The sequence below is a fragment of the Aspergillus neoniger genome (genome assembly GCF_003184625.1).
Source record: "Aspergillus neoniger CBS 115656 unplaced genomic scaffold BO87scaffold_14, whole genome shotgun sequence".
NCBI classification, from domain to species: domain Eukaryota; kingdom Fungi; phylum Ascomycota; class Eurotiomycetes; order Eurotiales; family Aspergillaceae; genus Aspergillus; species Aspergillus neoniger.
Genome location: NW_020291142.1, coordinates 575601 through 598340, shown reverse-complemented (window position 1 = coordinate 598340; position 22740 = coordinate 575601). Strand labels below are relative to the sequence as shown.

Here is a 22740-nt window from a genome sequence, read left to right as displayed (position 1 = left end):
GTTTAGGGCCGCTTGTAGCTTTCAGGGGGTCCCATCCGTAATCGCTAATGTCTACTTAAGGAGGAAGTAAGCCTTCAAAATATTTATTGAATAGAGACAATGGCCAATTGAGTCACCTACCAGTATACAGAGAGCATATTGTGTGCTAGTTCCGATCTAATTTATCTTCTCACGATGACACATAAATAGTACGGCCCACTCGACGGAATATTCTGGCCCGGTTGGCAAAGATATGTCTTATGCACACAGAACGGAGATGGAGTTCGAGAAAAGCCATCAAATAACAATACGAGCTAGGCAACCTTTCTATCCATTTTAACCGACCAGCCCTACAGTCTATTCCCTCTATTCCTGGAAGCATATGTCCCGGGCTTGCTCGGAACGTCTCCGAATGGCTAAGCGCAAACCTAAGTATCCCCGCCACCAGGCCGAGTTTCTTTGTTCTCTGGCTCCTTGCACTCCCGAACTTTGTCATATTTGCGTACGGGCTTCCACCTCGCGATGTCATTCGATGATATGCTCGGCCCGGTTACGCAACTCCCCGGGCCGAGCTTAAGTTTGACCTAATATCTAGGTTCCCAGCGGCCCGAATATAGAAATGCTAGCCCTCCGTGTACTTCTGGTATCAGGCTCATTTCGAAGACGTGGATTTTGTATGGCGTCCACCGGACCCATAGATCAGCTTCCAGAGCTATGTGTTGAGCATGGCTAGAGGTATACTTCTGAATCGGGGGATAATCGTACCTATGCATGACGCTTGAGCCGTATCAATGACCCGTAAATCCCAACGTGACGCATAATTTGCTTGGGGCTTTCGTGAAATGCCAATGCCTTCAACACTAGCATTAGCGGCTCCTACTTTGGGAGTGGCCTCGAAGGTCTTCAACACTTGGCGCTCGCGTTTCTCTCCAGTGAGGATTTGTGGTCCAAAAAATTCAGTGATTTCGAGACTTGAAGTGTTAGTCTGCCTCCTTCGACGCTCAGTCTCATAGAAGTTCATGGTAATGGTAGCTTGTGCAAGCTTGCAGTCGGCGGGTTGATGAAACGTGAGATCCAAATACATTAGGCCTGCAGCTTGCCCACGGAACTTACCCCACTGCGTCTTAGACATCAGAGAAAGAAGGCTTAATCCCAGAAACACGAGAAAGCAAGCACTAAACCTGACCAGCTAATGGAAGGGGAAAATTCAACTGCTCAGGTGGAGTTCATTAAGATCGAAGATCTCGGGGGTAAAAAAAAAAAAAAAAGAAATCTCAGGGTCCTAGAGTCGTTGACATATCAGATAGCTTAAGTCGGCGTGAAAATATCCTAGTGGAGGGAAACTGGATATGGTTGCCCGCAATTTAGGGCTCAGTGTGCAGCAGCAGTAGAATGAGAAGCGGGAAGAAGATAGCGGATTTGTATTGTATGACGAGAATCCAAGGACATGATTGCTATGATATTGCTACAACGTACTGCATTTGTGATGTTTGTCAATACTAAATATACTCGTGACAACCTGTTTCGAACTGATTTGTAAAGAGCTAATAATCTCATTATAGTAACCGAGATGACAAACGCTCGGTATAGAATTTTCATGTCATTTTACACTATGGGTTACAGTTCACGTACATACTGATATGTCGTGATAAACTATATTTCCTCTTTCATCAGTGCACTGATGTTATACTATGCTATCATAGCCACTCTGAATTCGGTCGTTGAAGAACGGTGGTGGGAAGGGAAAGTCATGCAGGGAACGATGTGATTCGCCTGGATAATGCCCATCCGTGTGGGCAGGTACCCGCGAACACGTAATTTTCATAAAGATACAAGTATACGCGGATCTTACCATACCAGAATAATATGCATCCCTCAATGACTTCGGAAAATATCAAATTATAGTTGAGTTTAGGAGACGCTCCAGGTGTCGAGATATGGGGAAGGGGAATACCCTCATAGTATACGATAACTCTTTAGGAGTAGGATAATTGTTGGTATCTCCTTGTATTCACAATACAGCAGGCAATCAGTATCAAACCATTACATCTTCGATACGAAATACCTCCCCACTTGCATGCAGCAGCAACTTGTACTACTATATAGGGCTACAGCTCCCCACTCGATAGAAGTCAAGGGCCCAAACTTCCTTCTCCTCTCTATGGAAAAGTCTCCAGTCCAAACCTCAATTGCCATCTCCATCATGCCCGCCAATGCGATCACCATCATCTTCTCACCCTACCACGTCGGCATCCGCGACCACCGAGTCGGCAACGGACCCCACCGCATTCGCCAACACGGCATCATCCAAGCCCTCGAAGGCCTAGGTATTGAAGTCAATTTGATCGAACTCGAACCGGTCGACAAATTCGAAGGCGAGATTGGTCGCAGCTTCGAGCTACTCCGACGCACGTCTACGGCCGTCACTCAAGCAGTTGAAAACAACACCTTCCCCATTATCCTCTCAGGCAACTGCATGGCAAGCGCAGCGGTAGCCTGCGGATTGAACACCAACAATCTAAAATTCATCTACTTCGATGCTCACGACGATCTAGATTCACCTGATGTCAACGAGAACGGCTATCTCGACGCGATGGGCCTTTCCATGCTCCGTGGCGAGAGCTGGAAGACTCTTATGAGGACGGTTCCTGGATTTAAACCTTTCACGTATGATGGCAACTTCCTGTACTGTGGACTACGGGATCAGAGTGATGTTCAACGTCAGCGGGTGATTGATGCAGGGATGAGTGCTATATGGGGTGCTAGCGACCGTAAGGTCGACTTTGTGGGTGAGTTGCGCAGGGAGTTGGACCTCAAGTCGTATGATCCGGCTTTGGTGCATTTAGATTTGGATGTGTTGGATGAGACTTATGGGAAGGTTAATGATTACCCTTCCCCCGGGGGATTGTTTGAGAGGGACTTGTTGAATTGTATGGATTTGGTGCCTACGAGGAGCACACCTAGGTCTCTTACTGTCTGTTCTTTTGATCCTGACGTGGGAGATGGCGATAGAATTGCAAAGATTGCTGTTCGCGCGGTGACTGCGTTCGTTCGGTCTTTGTTGGATACAGGGGTGATACTGAGACAGGATTTATAAGGGTATGAGTAGAGTTATGATTTGGAGGGAAGGAAGATTATACCAAATAGGGATAACTGTATTTAGTGTGGAACTGCGAGACCCATGAAGGGAATCCACGAAGGAATTGAAATATAAAGGCAATCAAGATTACTTTAAAGCTTCTGGAGTGGCAAACCTGAACCAATCAAAGTTTGGTATTGCCCCCTTTTATCCAGTTATGAGCACAGAAATACGGTTTGCGCAGACGGCATTATATATCAGAAAGACATTCACATGTACAATACACGCAGCAAGAAAACTGTGGATAAAGTAATGCGATCTTCAAAACAACACATCATTTTCAAACAAGTTTCGAGACGCATGCCACCCAATGCTCTCTTCTCCTGATTTATAATTTTCAAAAATAAACCAAAGAGGCCTCCTTGCAATGTCATAGATCGAATCCATGCTCCCAGTTGGTATCGGGAAAAGGACCCGACAAGAATGCATCATCACCTGCGGATAGAAAATCGTGGGTATTGAACAACTCCTGATCCAGCTGCAAGCTCCCCCCAAGTAAAGAGCTATTGTCTTCTGCAGCCTGAAATGCTAAGGGTAAGTCTAGTGGGTCCTGCAGCCATGCATCAAAGCCACCTGCAATCTCCGAATCATGATTTTGGCGTTCGTCTTGATACACAAGAGAGGATTCAACAGGCGACTGGTCCCTGTTCTTCGGAATATCATGGACCCTCCATTTCCGTGAAACCAGGCCAAGTGCCCGTACTGAACGCCTTGCCCATCCCCAGGCGATGCTCATTTGCTCCAAGTAATGAAGCGTCTCCAGGAAAAGCTGTCTAGATTTATCCCTCATTTGACGGTCTTTGGAGGTCATGTTGAAAAGATGGATGAATGCAGCGGTACGGGCAGGATCAACTACGGATATCGATACTTTTCTCTGTTAGTCAAGAGAGTTAGTACAAGATACGGTATGTGAGTATAAGCGATGAGAGGTGTGGTCATCACCAAGGTAAAGAACTTAGCGTAAGCCCTAAACAGAACTGTTACTTTTTCTGCGGCTTTTATGCATGTTTCCAAGCTTGTAGAGGCGGATTCATTAATGGAGCGACGGGAAGGGCCGTTATCGCTGGGTATAACGATGAAAGGTCGATGGAGCAGAATAACCAAGGTGTAAAAGTGCATGCTGAAAGAGAGTCAACAGGTTTTGACAGATTCTAGCATAGGTCATGGCACGTACTGGAAACAATACATATGCGGCGGCAAGGGTCTTGAAGAAGTTGGTGGCAGCCGAAGAACACTTGGCAAGTTGTTATAGAAAGCAGTTAATGCTATATCAGTCTTCGTCATTATGCTCTTCTTTTCGGTCAAGGAAACAAAATATTCAGGGGTATAACTATAGGCGAAAATAAGCAACTTAAATGAAGTAACCAAAAGATGGTCGTAACTTACATGTCATCTAGTGGACGAGCTGCTAATCGCAAAAGTTGACATGTATTGATGAAAGTAGTGATAGAGTACGATAGATATGAATGGCTAATTGAGGATGTCGAGTGTCCATTCCATTGGCCATATTCAACATCAGCTAAATTGGATGGAAAATCGACCTGAATATCGCGCTCAATAATGATACTTGGTCGACCAATGCCGACAGTAAATAATCTTGTCGGTTAGTATGCAGCGAAAAGGTTTTTAATCACAGATAAGTGAACTGCACGCTTACTTTTCAATCATGTAACAACCCCACCATGCGATTGACCGCAGCTCAGCTTCGTCAGGAGTCATGGATCCCGAAGAAACCCACAAATGTGGGTTTATATGTAGCCCTAGGTTATACGCCATTCGAATGGCAATCCCTGTGCGGGTAGTGAGCTATCACTTAAAGAGGCTATCAAGATTTTATTGGAAAGGTACACATACCGAGGTAAATCCAACCAGATGGTTCATTGTCCTTGGCCATTTCAAACAGAGATAGATGTGCGGCGGCCACAACTGTTGAAACTCGTGGGGCCTTGATTTCTTCGAACAGGAGAGCCTGTGCCTTTTGGGAGAAACCGTCACCTGCAGTACTCGAATCATTAGGGACAGTGCGGACTTTAGGATTATCAGAGTATCTCGCTGCCAAGGCTAGCATGGAGTGAAGAAGCAACGGGGTACAGTATCCATCATCCAATCGAGCTTCCAGACTCCTGAGAAACTCTTTTTGATAAACCAAATACTGCCAAGGATTCTGCCAATTCCAGTAAATATCGAGCAGTTCTTCTCGGATTTCGGGATCTACATCAATTGGCTGTAATGGCTGGTTTGGGTTTTGGCGAAAGGTAAAGGGATTTGCTCCCTGTCGTTCCATAAAGCTGAGATTGCTGCGCGAGCCAAAGTACCGCAGCTGGTCGCCTTCTCCAATGCTTAGGCCCCCAAGGACATCGGTGATATCATCAATAGGGTCTAGGGATTGAGACTGAGCCCCAGAAATATCTTTATTTCCCACTTTGCCATCCTGACTCTGCAACTGGTGCGTTGTTTTGCTAATTATATCTCTTTCTTGGGGCTGATATTCTGCTAATTGCGACTCCAAAAATTCTATACGAGCATTCAGAGCTTGTATGTGCTGCTTGGTTGGTGGCCTCATTCGTGTCAACGACCGACTAACAAGCAATGCGACCGATTAACATGCTTACTTGCGTTTCTCCTTATCATATTTATACTCGCAGTTTTCCGCGTAGCTCAAGCATCCAGCACAAGATGGTTTGGCACCATCACACTAACTCGATATCGGAACGTTAAGGCTCATAACTTTGGTACCATTCGACGATAATGAATTGCCAACGAGTCCGCTTACCTTGATTCGTTTCCTTCGGCAAACTTCACAAGCGACAGAAACCCTTCTACGGTATGTTTGTGGTTGGGGCATGATGATGATCTTCTAAAAAATGTATGTAACGAAAAGTGATGGTTAGTAATGTGCTAGCCAGTATCGGTAGCAAGCGGGCGCGACGGAATCTCTTTTTTCCTGACCAACGCGGTGCTCATCTTTATCTGGCTGTGGGATACCCGCTTTCCATCAGCAACCGTGGGTTTTCCTATTACCATGCAGAGTATGATATCCTACATAAACTGAATATCTTTATAGTTTGCAAACTGAGCATAGATCATTGAACAAGATGCCGCAATATTTTCTCCGTCAGCCCACAATAAATCGGAGTTAGTAGTATCATGTCAGATTGATTGTAGTGGTCAGAGCGTTGAAATAAGATATTCATTTTCAATGAGTAGACACACACTATCTCCAATTCCTACCCAAATTGAGCCCCCAACTTATTGATCTCTTTTACCATGATCGGCTGCATTAGACAATCATCATACACAAGCTCTTCTGCTGTCGGACGTTCTTCCGGAAGCCATCGAAATATCCTGCGCAAGAAGTTTAGAAAAAGAACCTTGTCCTCCCCAGAAAAATGCAGCTCTCTGAGCCCAAAAGTCTGCTCTGGTATACATAGAGAGCCTTTCCAATTGCCTAAGTCTACTGTTATCAAGCACATCCATGATAGTTCATCAATAAGAAGACATACCTTCTGCGTCCCAGAATCTTTCGCATTGGTTACTCCTCATTAGGAATTCTGGCGGTGGAGGGCCCATTAGAGATACCATCTCAGCCAGATGTTGCTCATCGCTGAGAGTTCCGTTTTCTTTGGCAAAGAAAAGATGATGGCCCTCTGCAAGATCCCAAACCTTTTCTATACATCAGCTAGGGCTGCTTACTCCGGTTTTCTTAGTGTCATATATAGCACATACCATGTTGCCAATTGACCAAATATCAACCTTGTAATCCCATTCCATTCCTAAGATGACTTCTGGCGCGCGATAAATCCCCGGCATAATATCACCATAGTACTTTTCTTTTCCGAATCTAGCTTCACCTAGATCGGAGACCACAGGAAGACCTGAACAGACAGGCATGGGGCGGGAGTAGTGAATATTCCGATCGCTCAGAACCTTTCGGGCAATCGGCCGTTTTAATTCATCTTCCTCCATCTTGGATAATATAGAGCTATCTCTCACCCCTTGAAGTATATTGTTCGGTGAAATATCTGCAATCATCAGCTCACGTTGTCTACAGTTATCATCCAGCCGCTTATTATTGTGGCCTTACCGGTATGGGTAACACCGCTCTCATGCATAGAAGACAATGCTACTAATATAAGCTGGGTGCTTCTTTGGATGAGGTCCTTCGAGAACCTTTGATCGGGAAGCAAATCTTGAAACTCAGTGAAACTCATTCCAAGAGGCTGGTATATCAGGCAGACAAACAATCTCCCTTCTGGTCCAACAACATCAAAGGAGTCAAGGACCATGCGGAGCATCCTTTTTCTGCCTTCACTAACGGATTGCTCCAAATGTTTCGAGATAGCAATTTCTCGATCAGAGCTTTCACCCTTTGCACACATTTTGAAGGTATAGTGATTCCCCTCCCTATAACCAATTAAAAACATGATTATGCACTCATTTCAGGAATACGTTACCGAAGATCCCGGCAAAGCCAAACAGTAGAGGAAGTGCCATATCCCAGCTTTGAAACCACTTGGTATCTGGAACCGAAAACTTCGCCAATGAAAACGGGATAGTAATTCTCCGGTTTATATAATGGTAAGGTCTCTTCCTCAATCTTATCTAGGGGATCTAAGGTTACATAGCCCGAAGTAGGGAACTGTCTTGGAGGAAGCCCTTGTGAAGTCACTGTTCTCATGAGAGAAAAAGGGAAACGAGATATACAAGCTTGTGACGCATGACTCAAGCATGGCAATAAATTCCTGAGATTACAACGCAGTTTCAACATGATTTGGGGTTTGAGGTTCAGGATTGCAAAAAGAGATGGGTTGTCTCTCTCTCGACTTCGAAGACAGGGGGCGGCGACTGCTGCAGCATTCCGTCTTTGTTTGCCCCCGACCCAGCATCAACTGCAGCAGGGCGGTAAGCATGTTTACTTATGCAAGGAATTCGGACAACCTACTATCGATAGTCATTCTGTTTCTATAGTGATTGCTACTCTCCAGGCATCCTTAATCTTCCCAAGTCTCTATAAGCTTAGATTTCCCTTAGTATCCGAAGTGCAACACGAATAATGAATATTTCTTGTACACATTATGATACGATGGTTCATGTTATGTATGCCAAATCAATCTCAGCACAAGTAGTCAGTCTAGGCACGAATCATATTTATGTTTCAGCCCCCTTGAGTTATAGCTTTGATGAATTGTTAAACTTCAACTTTCTTTCTGCTAGCATTGGGCAGCCCCGCAACGTTGACCTTTTTGATAGGTCACCACTAACACAAGTAGAGTGAGCCAATCCAGGAGATTCGTGACCACATTCTGCACCAAATCCGAGGCATCCTTTCCGAGGCTCCTCGGCAGGTGGGTTCAGAATCGTCTTCATGAATATCATGCGCATAATAATATGTTGGGACACATGTCTCTCCGTGGCGTGGCTGACTAGCCGCGATATACCGTTCTAGATCTAGGGGTAAGTGCTTCGTCATGTTACTAGGTGGTTTTGTTGCAGTCAATATACACAGGAAAATATTTCTATCTATGGTCGACCTCAACAGCACGGACCACAACCATCAGACTACTCAGATGGCGAGGCATTTATCCTTCTCTATGTTCTTCGCCTATGGGAAGGAAACCAAGATTTTCAGAATGTAATAACTGGATGCACCAGTTACGGAGACTGTCCGGATGATGCAGAGTGGCCATAATCAAGACCCTCTACGTTTTTTTGAAGACAACTACGACGAAAATGGCCAATAAAGCAATCTAAGTAGCCTTCAACATTGTAGATCAGGTATTCAGTTCCGCTACTTTATCATGACGATGCAGCAAAATTCGACAGAAAAGAGCAAAACATATGACATACATTAAGCCCTTATCTACATAGCTGGACGAGTCCTGTTCGCCAAACGCGGGAAGAGTTTCCAGGCATTTTTGAAATTGATCATGTCCCGCAACTCCTGATCCATCTCATAGTTTTCCAGCTCCTCCAAAAACACTGGGTATGCCGTGATTGGCGCATAAGGGAAATCGCTTCCATACAAGATGTGGTCGTGTGGAACCATCCTCAACAGCATATCCAGAACCTGCGGCGACGAACTCAACGCCAGATCAAAGTAGAAGCTGCGGAATGCTTCCATCGCCTTGTCGTGGGTTGTTCCTATGCGGTATGAGACTGCAACGTCTGGTGCTCTCTTCATGGGTGTCGTGACCCGGGAGATGAGATACGGCAAGGCCCCGCCTGCGTGGGACAGGATGACTTTACAGTTCGGATACTTCTGTCTGGTTCCGCTGGTGATCATGTCCATTGCTATGCGAGTCGTCTCGTGAGGATAGTCGATAGCCGGCTGGGGTAGCTTCGGGTTGACGGGGTGAATATCGACAGGATGGGTGGGATGGACGAAGACGACACAGCCTCGTCTGTTGAGTTCTGCCCAGATGGGTTCAACGTCTTTGTGGCCGAGATAGGTGTTGGAAGGACCATAGCGTGTGAACAGAGTGACACCATCAGCATGCAGGGTGTCTAGTCCATAAGCAATTTCTGCGAGCGCGTCCTCGGTATCCAGTATATCGGGCAGAGATACGAAAAAAGCGAAGTTGTCAGGGTTTTTATCCCGCAGGTCTGCCGCGTATTCATTCATTCTTCGGGCCAGTTGAGCGCGTGATTGACGCTCTGGGGCAATGCATGCCCCTGGAGCTGTCACCGAAAGCACCGCAGTCTTCACACCAATTCGCTTCATCAGCAGTTTAGATGCTATAGCGTTCCAGCTGGGAGTGGGCCAGCCACTAGGGTCGCCCCCTTGTTCTTCCACAGCTGTAATTAAATTAGCTGAGAGGTATCATGAACCCTGAGCGAGTGACCATTACCCCGTGCATAGAAAGGTGGAACGAAATGATGGTGAGTATCAATCTTGTTCACTGGCGGCGTATGGCTCCATCCAACGGCTTTGTCCCGGAGCCAGTCGAGAACGTGCTCACCCATGATGCAACAGAAGCTAGGCTGGAAGAAAATTATGGTCAGAATGAGTATGACAAGAGTCAAAGTAGAAGACATCGGGGGCAATCGTTCCACGAAACAGTTTACGCTCCCGCTACTTTAATAAAGGACCCATGTGGGAACCGGGACGGACCCGGAGGCGCGTCGCCACATCGGGTTCTTTCCGAACTGCAACATCACAGTGCCGGATCTTCGTAGTAGAAGCCGGATTGTCGACAGGATAAAGATGGACGGAGCAGCAAACTTGGTTAATGAAATTTGGAGTAGATGAGTCTTTCATAAATCCAGGAATCTGATATCCCTACGCTCGGTTGACCCACCTACGCACGGCACCATGAGCAATTCAATCCATGCCCAGATCTCCGGGCTTGCCAAAGAAAATCCACTCTCGGCAACTCTCGTGACTATAGCAGCTTTTCAAGCAACAATATTCCTCGTCATTCGAGAGATTTTTACTCCGGTTGGGAAACGCAGACCTCCCCATGGAAAGAGATGGAAGCTCCCTCCTGGCCCTAAAGGAATACCGATATTCGGAAGCCTGTTAGACGTTCGCAAGATTCGTGATGACCAAGATCACATAATAGTGTGTGGGATTCCCGATGATTATTATTTATGGAGAACTGATTGAACATAGAACAATGAACTTGCGAAATATGGCGAGATGACTACTCTGCACCTCGGATCAAAAACGTGGATTTTGCTCAATAGCAAGCGCGTGGTCTCGGAAATTATCGCAAAACGCGGTACGCTCACAAACGGCCGAAGCCCTATGCCCGTTGCCAGTGGTATTGTTAGCCGCAACGGGCGCTCTCTTCTGCTTCCTCCCTCAGGATGGACCGAGAAGCGACGAGTAATGCACTCGCTGCTCAGTGGCACCGCGTTAAAGCAGTATGCATCATGGCAGGAACTGGAAAGTACCCAACTGCTTGCTGAATATCTGTTCCAACCGGAGAGATGGTACCGTCATCACTATCGGTATGCAAACTCTGTGGTCCACCGCATTGCGCTCGGGGAGCGGCTGGTAAAATCAGGTAAAGAGCTTGAGGACCTACAAAACGTTGTTACCTATTTCGTGGGCAGCATCGGATCCAGCCTGATTGACTGGTTTCCCGAACTTGATCGTCTCCCTCGCGTTTTGCAGCCATGGAGGAAGCACTGGGAGAAGCTCGGTGATTGGAACGAGGAGGTCTACAAATCATGGTGGATTCCAGTTAGAGAGCAGGTAGAGCAAGGGACAGCGCCCCCATCATGGGTTCGCGACGTTCTTTTGCATCCGGACACCAAGTTTACTGGGGACGACCAGGAGGCCATGTATGTTGCTCTGCAGCTTCTGGAGGCTGGATCCGACACGACCCGAGAAGTATTGAACATTTTCGCTATGGCAGCTCTTTGCTATCCGAAGACTTTCCAAAAGGCCAGGGAAGAGGTCGACCGATTGTGTTGCACTGATGGGAGTCTCCGTCTGCCAGGGATCGACGACCTTGAGCAAATGCCCTACATCTGCGCTATGATCAAGGAACTCCTGCGGTGGAGACCCATTTTCATTCTGACACCTGATCACGTGCTTACCTCTGACATGGAATTTGAGGGCTATCACTTTCCGGCAGGCGTTGGCTTCGTTATCAACGAGGTTCCAGTATGCAACGAATGTGAGGATTCAGAGGAGTTCAAGCCTGAGCGGTGGCTCGATGGACATGAAACTGACGCTGCACATGGCTTGTGGCAGTTTGGCGGAGGCCGCCGGATCTGCGTTGGTTACAGGCTTGCTTTCAGAGGACTGTTCATCAATGTGGCACGCCTAGTATTCTGTTACGATTATGCAGCAGTAAGTTATCTAAAAGGTCTTGACGAGGAAGCAATAATAATTCTGACATTTGGTAGGCGGGACCATATAACCCAAAACGACTTAATCACCACAAAACCGATGAACCGTTTCCGGTAAAGGTAACCCCAAGAAGCGAGGACCATGTTAAATTGATCTTGCGGGAAGGAGAATCACTGCAGGTTTTGGAGGACGCCAAACGTCGAGTATAGAAACCTAAAGCTAGCAGAGATAAGATCAAAACTGCATTAAAACGTATGATGGCCATTTTAATCCTTTAAGCAAGCTATAACGAAGTCTTTAATGGCCCTTGTAGTTGCACTAGGCGGCCTTCTAGCCCCAAAGTCCATAAGCGGTCCATCGTGGGTTTCATTACTCATGTGCAAGGCCACGTTTCCCTTACATTTTGTTTTCAAGACCTTGCCTAACAGTCGAATATGATCGCTGAACACCTCTTCGCAGCCGCCGGTCACAAGAATATGATCCACAGCCGTGAAACCGTCCCACCAGCTATCCGGAACATCCAGGGCCATTCCCCAGCCATATCCAGCAAATATCTCCTCGTGCCACGGAGAATCATCGACAAAATAACGTCCCCATTCGTCTACATTTTTGCGAGACATCCGCACTGAACCACCTTTGGTAGGAAGGTGTACTGAAGTCAAACGATGCTAGCGGCGACACAAGAAAACATCCTTTCACAGGGCCCTGTATGTGAATGACATCCTTTGCCCCCTCCTTGGCTTGATAGTGGCAGTGGAGATGCGACATGAGGGAAAGCGACAGGTGGCCTCCAGCAGAGTCTCCTCCGAAGACGATCTGTGCGAGCTCAGATTAGCTCTTTGGTCCAAGAAGACCGACCTGCAAGCCAACCTACATCAGAAGGTCTATACCCGGAAATAAGTAGACGCTGTAATGCCGATATTGCCTGTTTCATCTGTCTGGGATATTTGCTGGTCGGTATCAAGTCTAGATTGTCAGCACGTACGTAACATCATTTTTGATATTCATCACGGACCATATTCCAGAATGCACACACTCATATCCACCCCAGCGTTGACTGCTTCGGCTCGTAGATACGCCATCCAGTCCAAGTGCGCTTCAGAAAGTGGCATCACATATCCGCCACCTAGTCAACACTCAGCAATCATGTGTAGAGAGGGCGGAGTTGGGGATAGAATAGCATACCGTGGAAGAAAAGAAGTACCTTCTTTGATACACTTGGCCCTATCCAAAGCAGACGAGTGGCATTGTCCGCTGCTAAGACATCCACCGCACGGCTAACCCCATGAGACTGAACCCATGCTTCATATGTCTCTAGCGTAGATGGAAGCACTGCCTGCAACTGATCTGGGGGTGTGTTGGTCATGAGGGCGCCAGCAAACCCATTCCACATGGACGACCCTAATGGCAACTTTTTCAAGCACGCACGAACAACAGCCGCCGGAATTCTTATAGCGGCCCGTGGCAGGACACAGAGCACGAGGGTAAAAAAGAAGCGTACTTTTGCCAGATTGCGTGTCATTTTACTTAGAACTTTTGTCTATCACTGTAAATCTTTGAGTTTGAACATGTGTAAAAGTAACAGAGAAAAGGTATTTTCTACGCGTTCGGGGGTTTCATATAACCCCATCATATCCCACCCAACTCTGCTAGAACATACGAGAGATTCGGAAGCGTATCCATTTTAGCAAGCGCATGTCTGGAACAGACCCGAAAAACCAGCGGAATGCAGCCGTTCCTAAGAACTGACGATCTTGGCTACCGTAACTGCTATTGGCCTCCGCAAAGCCCCCACCCACAAATGGCACCGGAACACTCCCGGCTGCATGAACAAGTCACGACTCTTCACATCCCCAAGTTGGAACTTGCAACTTGGTGATTGTGTCTTCCTAGGGACCCGAACTGTTGAAGTGATTTTGCTGATAAGGCCTGCCCAGGACCTGCTCCACAGCACCGGGTGTCCCCCGTATTCACAAAATGCCCCCGAAAGCATCGGGTGACCCAAAGCGACGGAATGGCGCACGCCGCAAGGTTGCTCTGGCATGCGACTCGTGTAGAGAAAAGAAGGTTCGCTGCGACGGGAACAAGCCCATCTGTGGGCCATGCAAGAGGCGATGTTATCGGATTGACCAGTGTCTCTACAACCCGGATAACGCCCGGACGGCCAGCCGAGACGAGTAAGTTTGATGAGGAGTTCATCCAACACCCGGGAACGTGAGCACAATGCATGAAGGGCTAAGGCAAAGCAGGTACTTCCAGACCCTTCATCTCCGAATTAGAGAACTCGAAAATGCCTGTTTGACGGCCGGGGTATCCATCGACAGTTCACTGGGCATTCGGGCTCAACGGGAACCTCATAGCGAGCTCAACAGAGGCGATGAAATACCAGTGGAGACGAGCAGCATTCCCATGGCTGTCCCCACCTCACTTGGGGAACCCGATGAGCGGGTCCTTACCTCTACAGGTTTTGGGGTTGCCATACCTGCGGAGCAACCGGTACTAGCTGCACGCAGTGAAAGCGAAAATAGCCGGTCCAGACTGGTAGTGGAACAGACTACAGAAGGCACACCAAATGTAGGATCCTATGAGTCGCCGTTGTTCGACGATGGGGAAGCCCACGTCACGGGCATGGGGCAGATCACAGCTCCGGATGCTGAAAGCAGGAGGCAGTCCTCCCGATTCCAATTTTATGGTAGTTCATCCACTGCTTCGCTCATGAGGTTTGCCTGGCAGTCAATGCCTTCACGGCCAGCAAATACTTCTAGTGCCGAACTTGTATCTAGCACATTGCAGGATACATTCACCGAGTATCGGTTCGACGATTTTGCCCTCCCACCGCGCACGCTGGCAGACCACCTCGTCCGATGCTTTTTCGATCATGTATATACCCTATATCCGTTCTTTCACCGCCCCGCGTTTGAAGCAGCCTATCGAAATCTCTGGCGTGCTGAAGATGAGGCTAAGATACCTCTCACAGACTTGAGAATTGGACTGGGTTCCGGCGCGGAGTCCGGCCCTAGATCAATAGTCTTTCATGCTGCCTTGAATTCTATTTTTGCTCTAGGCTGTCAATTTTCAGACATTGAAGACGTCGAGTCTATTGCGAATTGCTTTTTTCTCAGGTCCAAACGCTTCATCGGACTTGACTTTCTTGATATTAACACCCTTGGGGTAGTTCAGACTCTATTGATAACAGCGCTATTTCTGCAGAGTTCCCCCTATCCCAGCAGATGCTGGCATTCGGTTGGTGTTGCCTGCCGGGTTGCTCTAGGATTGGGACTCCATGAGTCGGATATTCTCGCTAGCTTATCGCCCTTGGAATCCGATATTCGACGCAGAACGTGGCACGACTGTGTGATGATGGATGTGTAAGCCCTGCCACTTTTAGCGGTCCTATGTTAGATCTTGCTGATCCATACTACAGCACTCTTAGCATGACGCATGGCCGACCTACCATGACCACCCATCTAGCTCCTCTCCCCCCACCAGAAGATTCGGAGATGTCTCGACAAGATCCGCCGGGAGAGCCGTCACTGCTGTCATATTATACTGAAGTCATCAAGCTCTACAGCATCCTAGACAGGATCCTATCCGATGTATATCACGCTTGGTGTGGTCGGACACGCCAGGGTCGACCACAGGCGTCGACGAAAAGCCTGGGAGGCTTGGACACAATTCTTGAAATTGAAAAAGAATTGACTTTGTTCGAGGCTAATTTGCTTTCATGCCTTAAGTGGGATCCGGACACGCCGGAACTAAATTCAGACGGAGACCTGAACCAGGCAATCGCCCAGCAAAGAAATGTTCTTCACGCGAGGTGCACCTCTCAAGTCTTATTTCTATTTAGGTAGATATCTCTGACCTAGATATATAGATACTTGCATCTCCACCTCCTGCTCCATCGTCCGATGTTTACTCGGCTCTACTCAGAACGAGTACGCAAGCGAGAATCTGCAGGTGTGACTGGCTTCAGGGAAGATTCGGCTCACAATTCCACAACCCGGAGCCCGTTATACTTCTCTACAGCTAATAAATCTGCTATCGCTTGCGTAATGGCAGCTATTGACTTAACGCACGTAGTCCATGAGACGTACCATACAAACGCCACCGATGCATGGTGGTACAACGGGTTCTGTATGACGCCCTCGCTTGCCATTTAATATCTACCTTCCCATCAGTACTGATTTCCCGAGTTTAGATGTGTCAACAGCCGCCATAGTTCTCCTCATGTCCTTCTCCTCCCCATCAATGCTAGACCTTTCTACTATGGATAAAGCCAGGGTTGCCTGGAGAGAAGCTACGGGTGTTCTGGAGTCGATGGCCACGGTTAGACGCTCAGCGAACAACACGCTTCAGTTCCTCAAAGCTTTGTATCGGCAAGCAGTTCCCGCAGATGTGCAACATACAGGCGATCTAGCTGCTGGTACTGCTTCGCTACATTCAAATAACATGGCTCAACCTCACACCCCGTTTGATCACCCGGATCACGACTTGACTCAGGCTCCATTCTTTAATTGGGAGGAATATGCCGGAAGTATGGGACAAAGCCTGGATGATTTGGGATTCTTGACGAGGCTTGACTTCCCCGATACTTTACCTTGACTCTCAAGGGCTTGCGTGAGCTTCTGTCAAGTGATTATGTAGACATATGGATCGATTTATCCCTGGATGTGGCTGACAAATGAATTCTGCGGAAGGCAGTATGCAGTTGCAGTTCATCTTCCTTTGAGGACTTTGAATTCTGCTGTGTTGGGGTGGACTTCCTGAATAGTATGGAGCAGAACATCAGTAGTCCTCGAGTAATGAATAAAGTAAGATGTGTAGTCGCCGGACCCATCTGTTGCAGCACTATGACCTCCAATCAACACAAGCGGAGCATCTCCGGCACGAACATGCATCACTGGCTACTACTGGAAATGATCATCTACCCCAAACCCCCCTGATCCGGGTCTGACCCGAAGCATGATTAGACTGGTGGAGGCCTCTGACACACGACTAATTCAGTACTAGCAAACCCCACACGCCGCACTCCTCGATTCTTTCCCATTTCCAAGGATGTCTCCGCAATCTATATTGCACATGTCATATTCTACCTCGGATTATTCTATGCCTGCGGGTCAGTTCCGGGTAAAACTGGACCCCATCTAGCGCGCTTGTTCTCAAAGGATTCATACTTAAATCTACGCATTATTAAGACGAGAACAACCGAGAAACACATGCATAGACTAAACCATACACCTTTCTCAACATGACAGCGAAGACCCCCGATATTCCGTCCTATAGCCAGATAGCCTGTGTTGGTGCCGGCCTGTCGGCTGTGGCTCTGGGAGCAACGCTGAAGCGATGGTACAACCTTGAAGACATCCATTTCTTCGAACGACATCCTACGAGCGGTGGAACGTGGTACATCAACACATATCCAGGTTCTTTCACCCATTATTGCCGTTTCTTTTCATTATTTTAACTGCCCGAATGCAGGATGCGGCTGCGATGTCCCTAGCGCATTGTACAGCTTTTCCTTTGCTCTGAACCCAAACTGGACTAGGCTTATGCCTTCGAACACGGAGCACAAAGAGTATGTTGACAACGTGGTTGACACATACAATCTTCGTCGAGCGATGACCTTTGGCACGGAAGTAGTCCGTAGTGTGTGGCGGAAAGACGTAAATCGCTGGACTCTATACCTACGTGAACTGGAAACGGGACTCGAATATACGCACGAGTGCCAGATCCTCTTTGCAGCAACTGGACAGCTTGTCGAGCCGCGACCATGTGATATCCCCGGTGCTGCAGACTTCGGCGGGATTATATTCCATTCGGCGCGATGGGATCATAGCGTGGATCTCGAAGGGAAGAATGTCATTGTTATTGGCAATGGCTGTATGCAATTTCTGTTCATTTCTCATCGCCACCGAAGAGGCAGACTGATCGTCCTTTAGGCACTGCTGCCCAGATTGTCCCAGCTTTGGTCAACGAGGGAAAGATCAAATCCCTCACACAGATCGTTCGAACGAAGCACTGGATCTTTCCGGCTCCAAACTTCTCCTATCCTCGGATTCTGCAATGGATCTTCCGCTACGTTCCTTTGGCCATGAAGCTGCACCGATTTCACATCTTCTTGCTCGCTGAAAATGACTTTCGCTTGTTTCCAATGACGAAGGGAGCAGCCAGACTTCGAGAGAAACGGCGAATCAAAGTAGAGAAATACATGCGAGAGGCAGGTCCAAAGAAATACCACGATCTCCTGATTCCGGACTTTGATGTAGGATGCAAAGTACGGCCTCCCTTGTTTGATATTCCTTCTATACTTGGGTTCCCGAAGCATCGAAAAATTATGCTAACTTCATGAACTGGAAAGAGACGAATCTTCGACCCTGGCTACCTCGAAAGCCTACATAGTGACAAAGTCCTACTAACCGACGCGAAGATTGATAGAATCACCGCAGAAGGTCTTGAGACTGACAAAGGCTTCATTCAGGCGGACGTGATTGTTCTCGCGACAGGCTTCAGGACTAACAAATTCATTCCATACATGGATGTGGTCGGGCGAAACGGCGAGAGTGTGTCACAGCACTGGACGAAGTACGACGGCCCAGCTGCCTACAACTGCTCGGTTCTTAGTGGCTTTCCCAACTTTTTCATGCTCCTCGGACCTAATGCTGCAACCGGACACACATCAGCTATGATGGCCGCTGAGAAGTATATTCAACATCTCAACCCTCACCTCTTCCTGTCCCCTTTGCTTCGCATCTAATCATAAATACTAGCTCGATTAACTACGCTCTTCGCGTTCTAAAGTCCGTTCTGGACGGTGATGCCTCGTCAGTAGAGCTAAAGCCCAAGGCCGAGCACGACTACGTCTACTGGGTGCAAGACGCATTGAATAAACGCGTTTGGAACGCGGGTTGCGTTTCAGTAAGTGGGATATGCATTGCAGTTAACCTCATAACCATCTAATTGAAGTTGCAGTGGTACCTCAATGACAAGAGATGGAACTCCATGTCTTATCCGTGGACCCAAGGTCACTACTGGTGGAGGAGTCTGTTTCCCACATGGTCCGATTGGCATATTAAGGTAGGTTGGGTCGTTGTTTTCTTTCCTTCCACTCTTATTCGATTTAATCGGATTAAACAAACACATGTCATATCATTAACTGTCAGCAGAAGACTATAAAGCCATCGGGACGTAAATTCTCCAAGGCTTTATTCCTTGCTCTTTGTATTGGGTTCTTAGGGGTCGCTCATCTTGGTTACATTGGAAAACTGTCTCCCGAAATTGTCAAAACCTACTTGGCCAGTGTACGATCAAGTATATTGGCCAAGTAACCTCACAGAAATAATGTGAGAAGAATGGGGCAGTGATTGGTTTAACATATTTGTTGATGCAGTTTGCCTGGTTTTGGTGTCCACTGAGCTGTTCATAATATTGTGTCTGTCCACGGCAACAATTTTTGTTTCCCAGTATATACCAGCGTAATATCAAAGAATGTTATTTATGAGTTCATCAACTTGATAGATCATCTATACTTCGTTATTATAGTCTCTGGCGCCTCGAAGTTTCTACAGAGTGGGAATTCAGTACCCAGAAGACTGCCAGCGTTCTACCACAAAGAGGAAAATTAGACGAGGTACCGTATGGAAGGTCCTCCTTGCTCTCATCGACACTGATAATGTGGAATTCTAACAGAGGGTTCCGCGTCAACCGTGAGGATTTACCTGATTCACTTGTTTGTGACTAGGAGAGTCTTCGGAAAACCTGCGCAGCATCCTCGTACCGTGAGAGCGCATATTATGAAGTTTATACATTTTACATATGCAGTTTACCATCGGCTGAGGAAATGTAACAACCGTTCCGTCTCATTGAGCAGATGGGGAGGCGGCTATGATATATACTGTCGAGATACCCCAGGCTTCGTAGAGATAGATCTCCGGCACCGTTCCGAAGCTTCATATGACATAGGGTCGCAACGATGACATATGTCTGTACGCGTCCGCATCACACCTATCGCTCTGTCTCTTAGTTTAATCATTCCATTCGGAAGGCCTCGGTTCATTGTGGGGTACGGGCAATCGCCAGGAAGATGGATCCCCTCGGGTCCATCCCGGAACAGTCATGAACCTGGAGGCTTCCCGGACACGCGGGGTAAGAAAAACAGTCTACCTAGTTAGTATTTCCCCAACCCCATGCCTCATAAGGCTGTATAGGTCTACATGTGGATTAACAGATTCAGCCGTCAGTGTTAGTTCTTTTCTCTTTCACCCTCGAGAAGCGTATGACAATGGCTAAAACCGGCTTCCTTCCCCGCGAAGGTCTCTACATCGATCCGATAATAGCAGGGTTACGGAAAACGATCTTTCATCCATTTACCACATTGCTGTTGCAATTCCTGGCGCCAAAACTCGCTTTCCTTGTCCCATACCAGCAACTGATTCATATTACCGCAACCACCAGTGTCCTCCTGTGGTTCAACGATTGGTTAACTTCCAAGAGCTTGAACAATTGGGTTACGGATCATACTTGGGACTGGAACAAGGAGCTGGTTGTGGTTACGGGGGGAAGCGGTGGTATTGGAGCGGGGGTCGCTCAGCGTCTGGCTGCACTGGGCGCACGCGTTGTTGTGTTGGACATCATCCCATTGACATACAATTCAGGTTTGTACTCTGAATAACATTTCGTTTGCAGCCCTTATTCGCACAAGCACTCTTTCTAATAAAATCCTAACGCAGAGAACAAACAAATCCTGTATCAGAAATGCGACCTGAGTGATGAGAAAGAGATCGCAAGTGTTTGCGAAAAGATCAGAGCGGAAATTGGTGATCCATCGGTCCTAGGTAAGTGAAGTAAAGGAGCAACTCCCTTCAGAAACTGCCTATTTGACTGACAATCTGGTAACAGTGAACAATGCTGGTCTGTCACGCGGGCGTACAGTAGTCGAGGGTACCTACAGCGACAACAGCATAACCCTAAAAACCAACTTACTGGCACCATTTCTCCTGTCGAAGGAGTTCTTACCGGCTATGATCCGACGAAACCATGGACATATTTTCAATGTGGCCTCGATGAGCGCTTATATCCCGCCTCCGGGGCTTGCTGATTACGCGGCATCAAAAGCTGGATTGATTGCATTTCATGAGGTAGATATACTAGGCCACTGTTCTCTGCTTGTTTCTTGGGTCTACAACATGCTTATTTGAGTTAGTGTCTTGCCCAAGAGCTTCGAGTCCAGAATGCATCGAAGGTCCGCACCTCGGTTGCCGTGCTGAGCTTCACAAAAACACCGCTTTTTAAAGGCGAGACGAACCAGTCCAAATTTCTGATGCCGCTTCTTCATGTCGACACGGTTGTAGATGCCATTGTGGATATACTCGACAGTGGATTGAGCCAGACAGTCTACCTCCCAGGAATCTTTCGTTATTTTGCTGGCTTGGTGAGTTAAATCGACATCTTTCACTTACTATGGGATAATGACTGAAGTTATGTAGCGAGGAGCCCCGGACTGGGTTCAGCAGCTGATTCGAAGCGGTACCAAGTCCTTGAGAGTGGATTTCAAAGGCAGGCAGGAGATTGATCCACAGACTGGAAGGCTTGTTCAGTAATCTGGTAAGGGACCTGGGCTTAGATCCTGTTATATCCTGGTGAATAAGCAATCCCGTCGAATCGAATACACTAGCTAACTTGCCTTTATGGCATGGCATGTTTGCAGTTAGTGAGAATAGTCTTGCTTCCTGATATTTATCTCTTTTCAACAGATTCGGTCACATGGATACTGCTCTTGAAGGCGTTAATGTCTAATTATATATTTCCTACTTAGGTGTGATGATGACATTAACAGCCTAAGGGAATATATTCAAGTGGATATATTTAACATCGCTCTGATCAGAATACTGACCAAGGGAATTGCTTTAATGGCTGAGTTTGAAACGATCATTGGAGACGCTTCAGGATTAGCTGTAAGGTATACCACGGAAATGTTTTCAGGTAGGTTTCAATGGCGGATACTGAAAACTTACCGTATCGTTTCGTAATCCGAGGATAAATCACATCTTGTAGTTAACCTAAACCTTCTTGTATTGGCGACAGATACGGCATCATGGTTGAGTTGACCATATTTTGAATTTTGTAGGTAAAGAAGGTAACTATATTATATCTACATATGAGTTCTTATTTTGTAGCCTGGTGAGTAAGTGGACTTGTGTAGTGTCCTCCATTCCGATCAGTTCCGAGAATATATTTGGATTAGCAGTCCGCAACGCGCCGAGCCAATATAATTAAACTTCAGAGTGCGTATAATCTGGCAACTTCTGTTTTGGAGTTTAAGCGGAGATTGAACCGCTGGCAACTTCTCAAAGGCAAGGACATGTGTCACCCGCGACCTTCGAGGGTGCATCCCACCCTTCTGACCATGGGCAGAGACTTCCAACCTAACCAGCTGCCCGGTAATTCCTGAGCAATGTCCACCTTCCCTCCTTACCGCACGGTGCGCTTTCTTGATGCGGATCGGCCCTCAATCTAGCATTGGATCATCAAACTCTATTTTCTTCAAGCTCGTGCGTCGTGTTTGAGTTTTTGGCTTGTCGGCTGCAAGGATGACCAAAGTCTTTCATACATTCATGCACCCTGGTTGTTAAGGAAGTCAAAAGCCTCTCCTACGTAGTTGCAGGAATCTGCACGCATACCCAAGAACGCGGAATCCCAGAGAAGGCTAATGAATTGCATGTGTGAATACCACGGCCGTCCAGAACCGTAAGGGACTGTGCCACTTCAGGACTCGGTGAGATAGAATCTTTCGATCTACGGGGATGTATGCTCGTCCATATGA

At 47.3% G+C, this 22740-nt stretch overlaps 10 protein-coding genes across 10 annotated transcripts; 5 read left to right on the top strand and 5 right to left on the bottom strand.

Annotated features, from left to right (window-relative positions):
• Positions 1-691: 691 nt before the first annotated feature.
• Positions 692-1111, bottom strand: BO87DRAFT_425568 (uncharacterized protein; the record flags this gene model as incomplete). Its single annotated transcript, XM_025627315.1, has 1 exon — positions 692-1111. One exon carries the CDS (start codon positions 1109-1111, stop codon positions 692-694), a length of 420 nt encoding a protein of 139 aa, XP_025480372.1.
• Positions 1112-2182: 1071 nt separating this feature from the next.
• Positions 2183-3076, top strand: BO87DRAFT_458700 (arginase family protein; the record flags this gene model as incomplete). Its single annotated transcript, XM_025628892.1, has 1 exon — positions 2183-3076. One exon carries the CDS (start codon positions 2183-2185, stop codon positions 3074-3076), a length of 894 nt encoding a protein of 297 aa, XP_025480371.1.
• Positions 3077-3476: 400 nt separating this feature from the next.
• Positions 3477-5963, bottom strand: BO87DRAFT_358019 (uncharacterized protein; the record flags this gene model as incomplete). Its single annotated transcript, XM_025621441.1, has 8 exons — positions 3477-3992; positions 4061-4238; positions 4293-4448; positions 4505-4714; positions 4776-4908; positions 4973-5676; positions 5731-5813; positions 5892-5963. 8 exons carry the CDS (start codon positions 5961-5963, stop codon positions 3489-3491), a joined length of 2040 nt encoding a protein of 679 aa, XP_025480370.1. The 3' UTR covers positions 3477-3488.
• Positions 5964-6345: 382 nt separating this feature from the next.
• BO87DRAFT_435450 (kinase-like protein) lies at positions 6346-7796 on the bottom strand (the record flags this gene model as incomplete). Its single annotated transcript, XM_025627769.1, has 5 exons — positions 6346-6566; positions 6622-6781; positions 6845-7140; positions 7203-7522; positions 7573-7796. The coding sequence occupies 5 exons, from the start codon at positions 7794-7796 to the stop codon at positions 6346-6348; spliced, it is 1221 nt and encodes a 406-aa protein (XP_025480369.1).
• A 1182-nt stretch (positions 7797-8978) lies between these two features.
• On the bottom strand, positions 8979-10129 carry BO87DRAFT_333721 (amidohydrolase family protein; the record flags this gene model as incomplete). Its single annotated transcript, XM_025620424.1, has 2 exons — positions 9967-10129; positions 8979-9913 (listed from the first exon to the last, which is right to left on the bottom strand). Exons 1-2 carry the CDS (start codon positions 10079-10081, stop codon positions 8979-8981), a joined length of 1050 nt encoding a protein of 349 aa, XP_025480368.1. The 5' UTR covers positions 10082-10129.
• A 190-nt stretch (positions 10130-10319) lies between these two features.
• Positions 10320-12130, top strand: BO87DRAFT_435447 (cytochrome P450; the record flags this gene model as incomplete). The annotated part of the gene is made up of 3 exons (XM_025627768.1): positions 10320-10679; positions 10731-11921; positions 11978-12130. Exons 1-3 carry the CDS (start codon positions 10431-10433, stop codon positions 12128-12130), a joined length of 1593 nt encoding a protein of 530 aa, XP_025480367.1. The 5' UTR covers positions 10320-10430.
• Positions 12131-12187: 57 nt separating this feature from the next.
• On the bottom strand, positions 12188-13443 carry BO87DRAFT_425563 (alpha/beta hydrolase; the record flags this gene model as incomplete). Its single annotated transcript, XM_025627314.1, has 5 exons — positions 12188-12522; positions 12575-12737; positions 12796-12887; positions 12937-13047; positions 13107-13443. 5 exons carry the CDS (start codon positions 13441-13443, stop codon positions 12188-12190), a joined length of 1038 nt encoding a protein of 345 aa, XP_025480366.1.
• Positions 13444-13722: 279 nt separating this feature from the next.
• On the top strand, positions 13723-16523 carry BO87DRAFT_425562 (uncharacterized protein; the record flags this gene model as incomplete). The annotated part of the gene is made up of 6 exons (XM_025627313.1): positions 13723-13796; positions 13859-14098; positions 14171-15289; positions 15346-15738; positions 15796-16055; positions 16120-16523. The coding sequence occupies 6 exons, from the start codon at positions 13723-13725 to the stop codon at positions 16521-16523; spliced, it is 2490 nt and encodes an 829-aa protein (XP_025480365.1).
• A 646-nt stretch (positions 16524-17169) lies between these two features.
• BO87DRAFT_435441 (flavin-containing monooxygenase) lies at positions 17170-19246 on the top strand (the record flags this gene model as incomplete). The annotated part of the gene is made up of 7 exons (XM_025627767.1): positions 17170-17344; positions 17400-17801; positions 17861-18195; positions 18280-18620; positions 18689-18836; positions 18891-18995; positions 19085-19246. The coding sequence occupies 7 exons, from the start codon at positions 17170-17172 to the stop codon at positions 19244-19246; spliced, it is 1668 nt and encodes a 555-aa protein (XP_025480364.1).
• A 953-nt stretch (positions 19247-20199) lies between these two features.
• Positions 20200-21517, top strand: BO87DRAFT_425560 (NAD(P)-binding protein; the record flags this gene model as incomplete). The annotated part of the gene is made up of 5 exons (XM_025627312.1): positions 20200-20572; positions 20648-20752; positions 20817-21055; positions 21121-21348; positions 21404-21517. The coding sequence occupies 5 exons, from the start codon at positions 20200-20202 to the stop codon at positions 21515-21517; spliced, it is 1059 nt and encodes a 352-aa protein (XP_025480363.1).
• Between the last annotated feature and the right edge of the window lie 1223 nt (positions 21518-22740).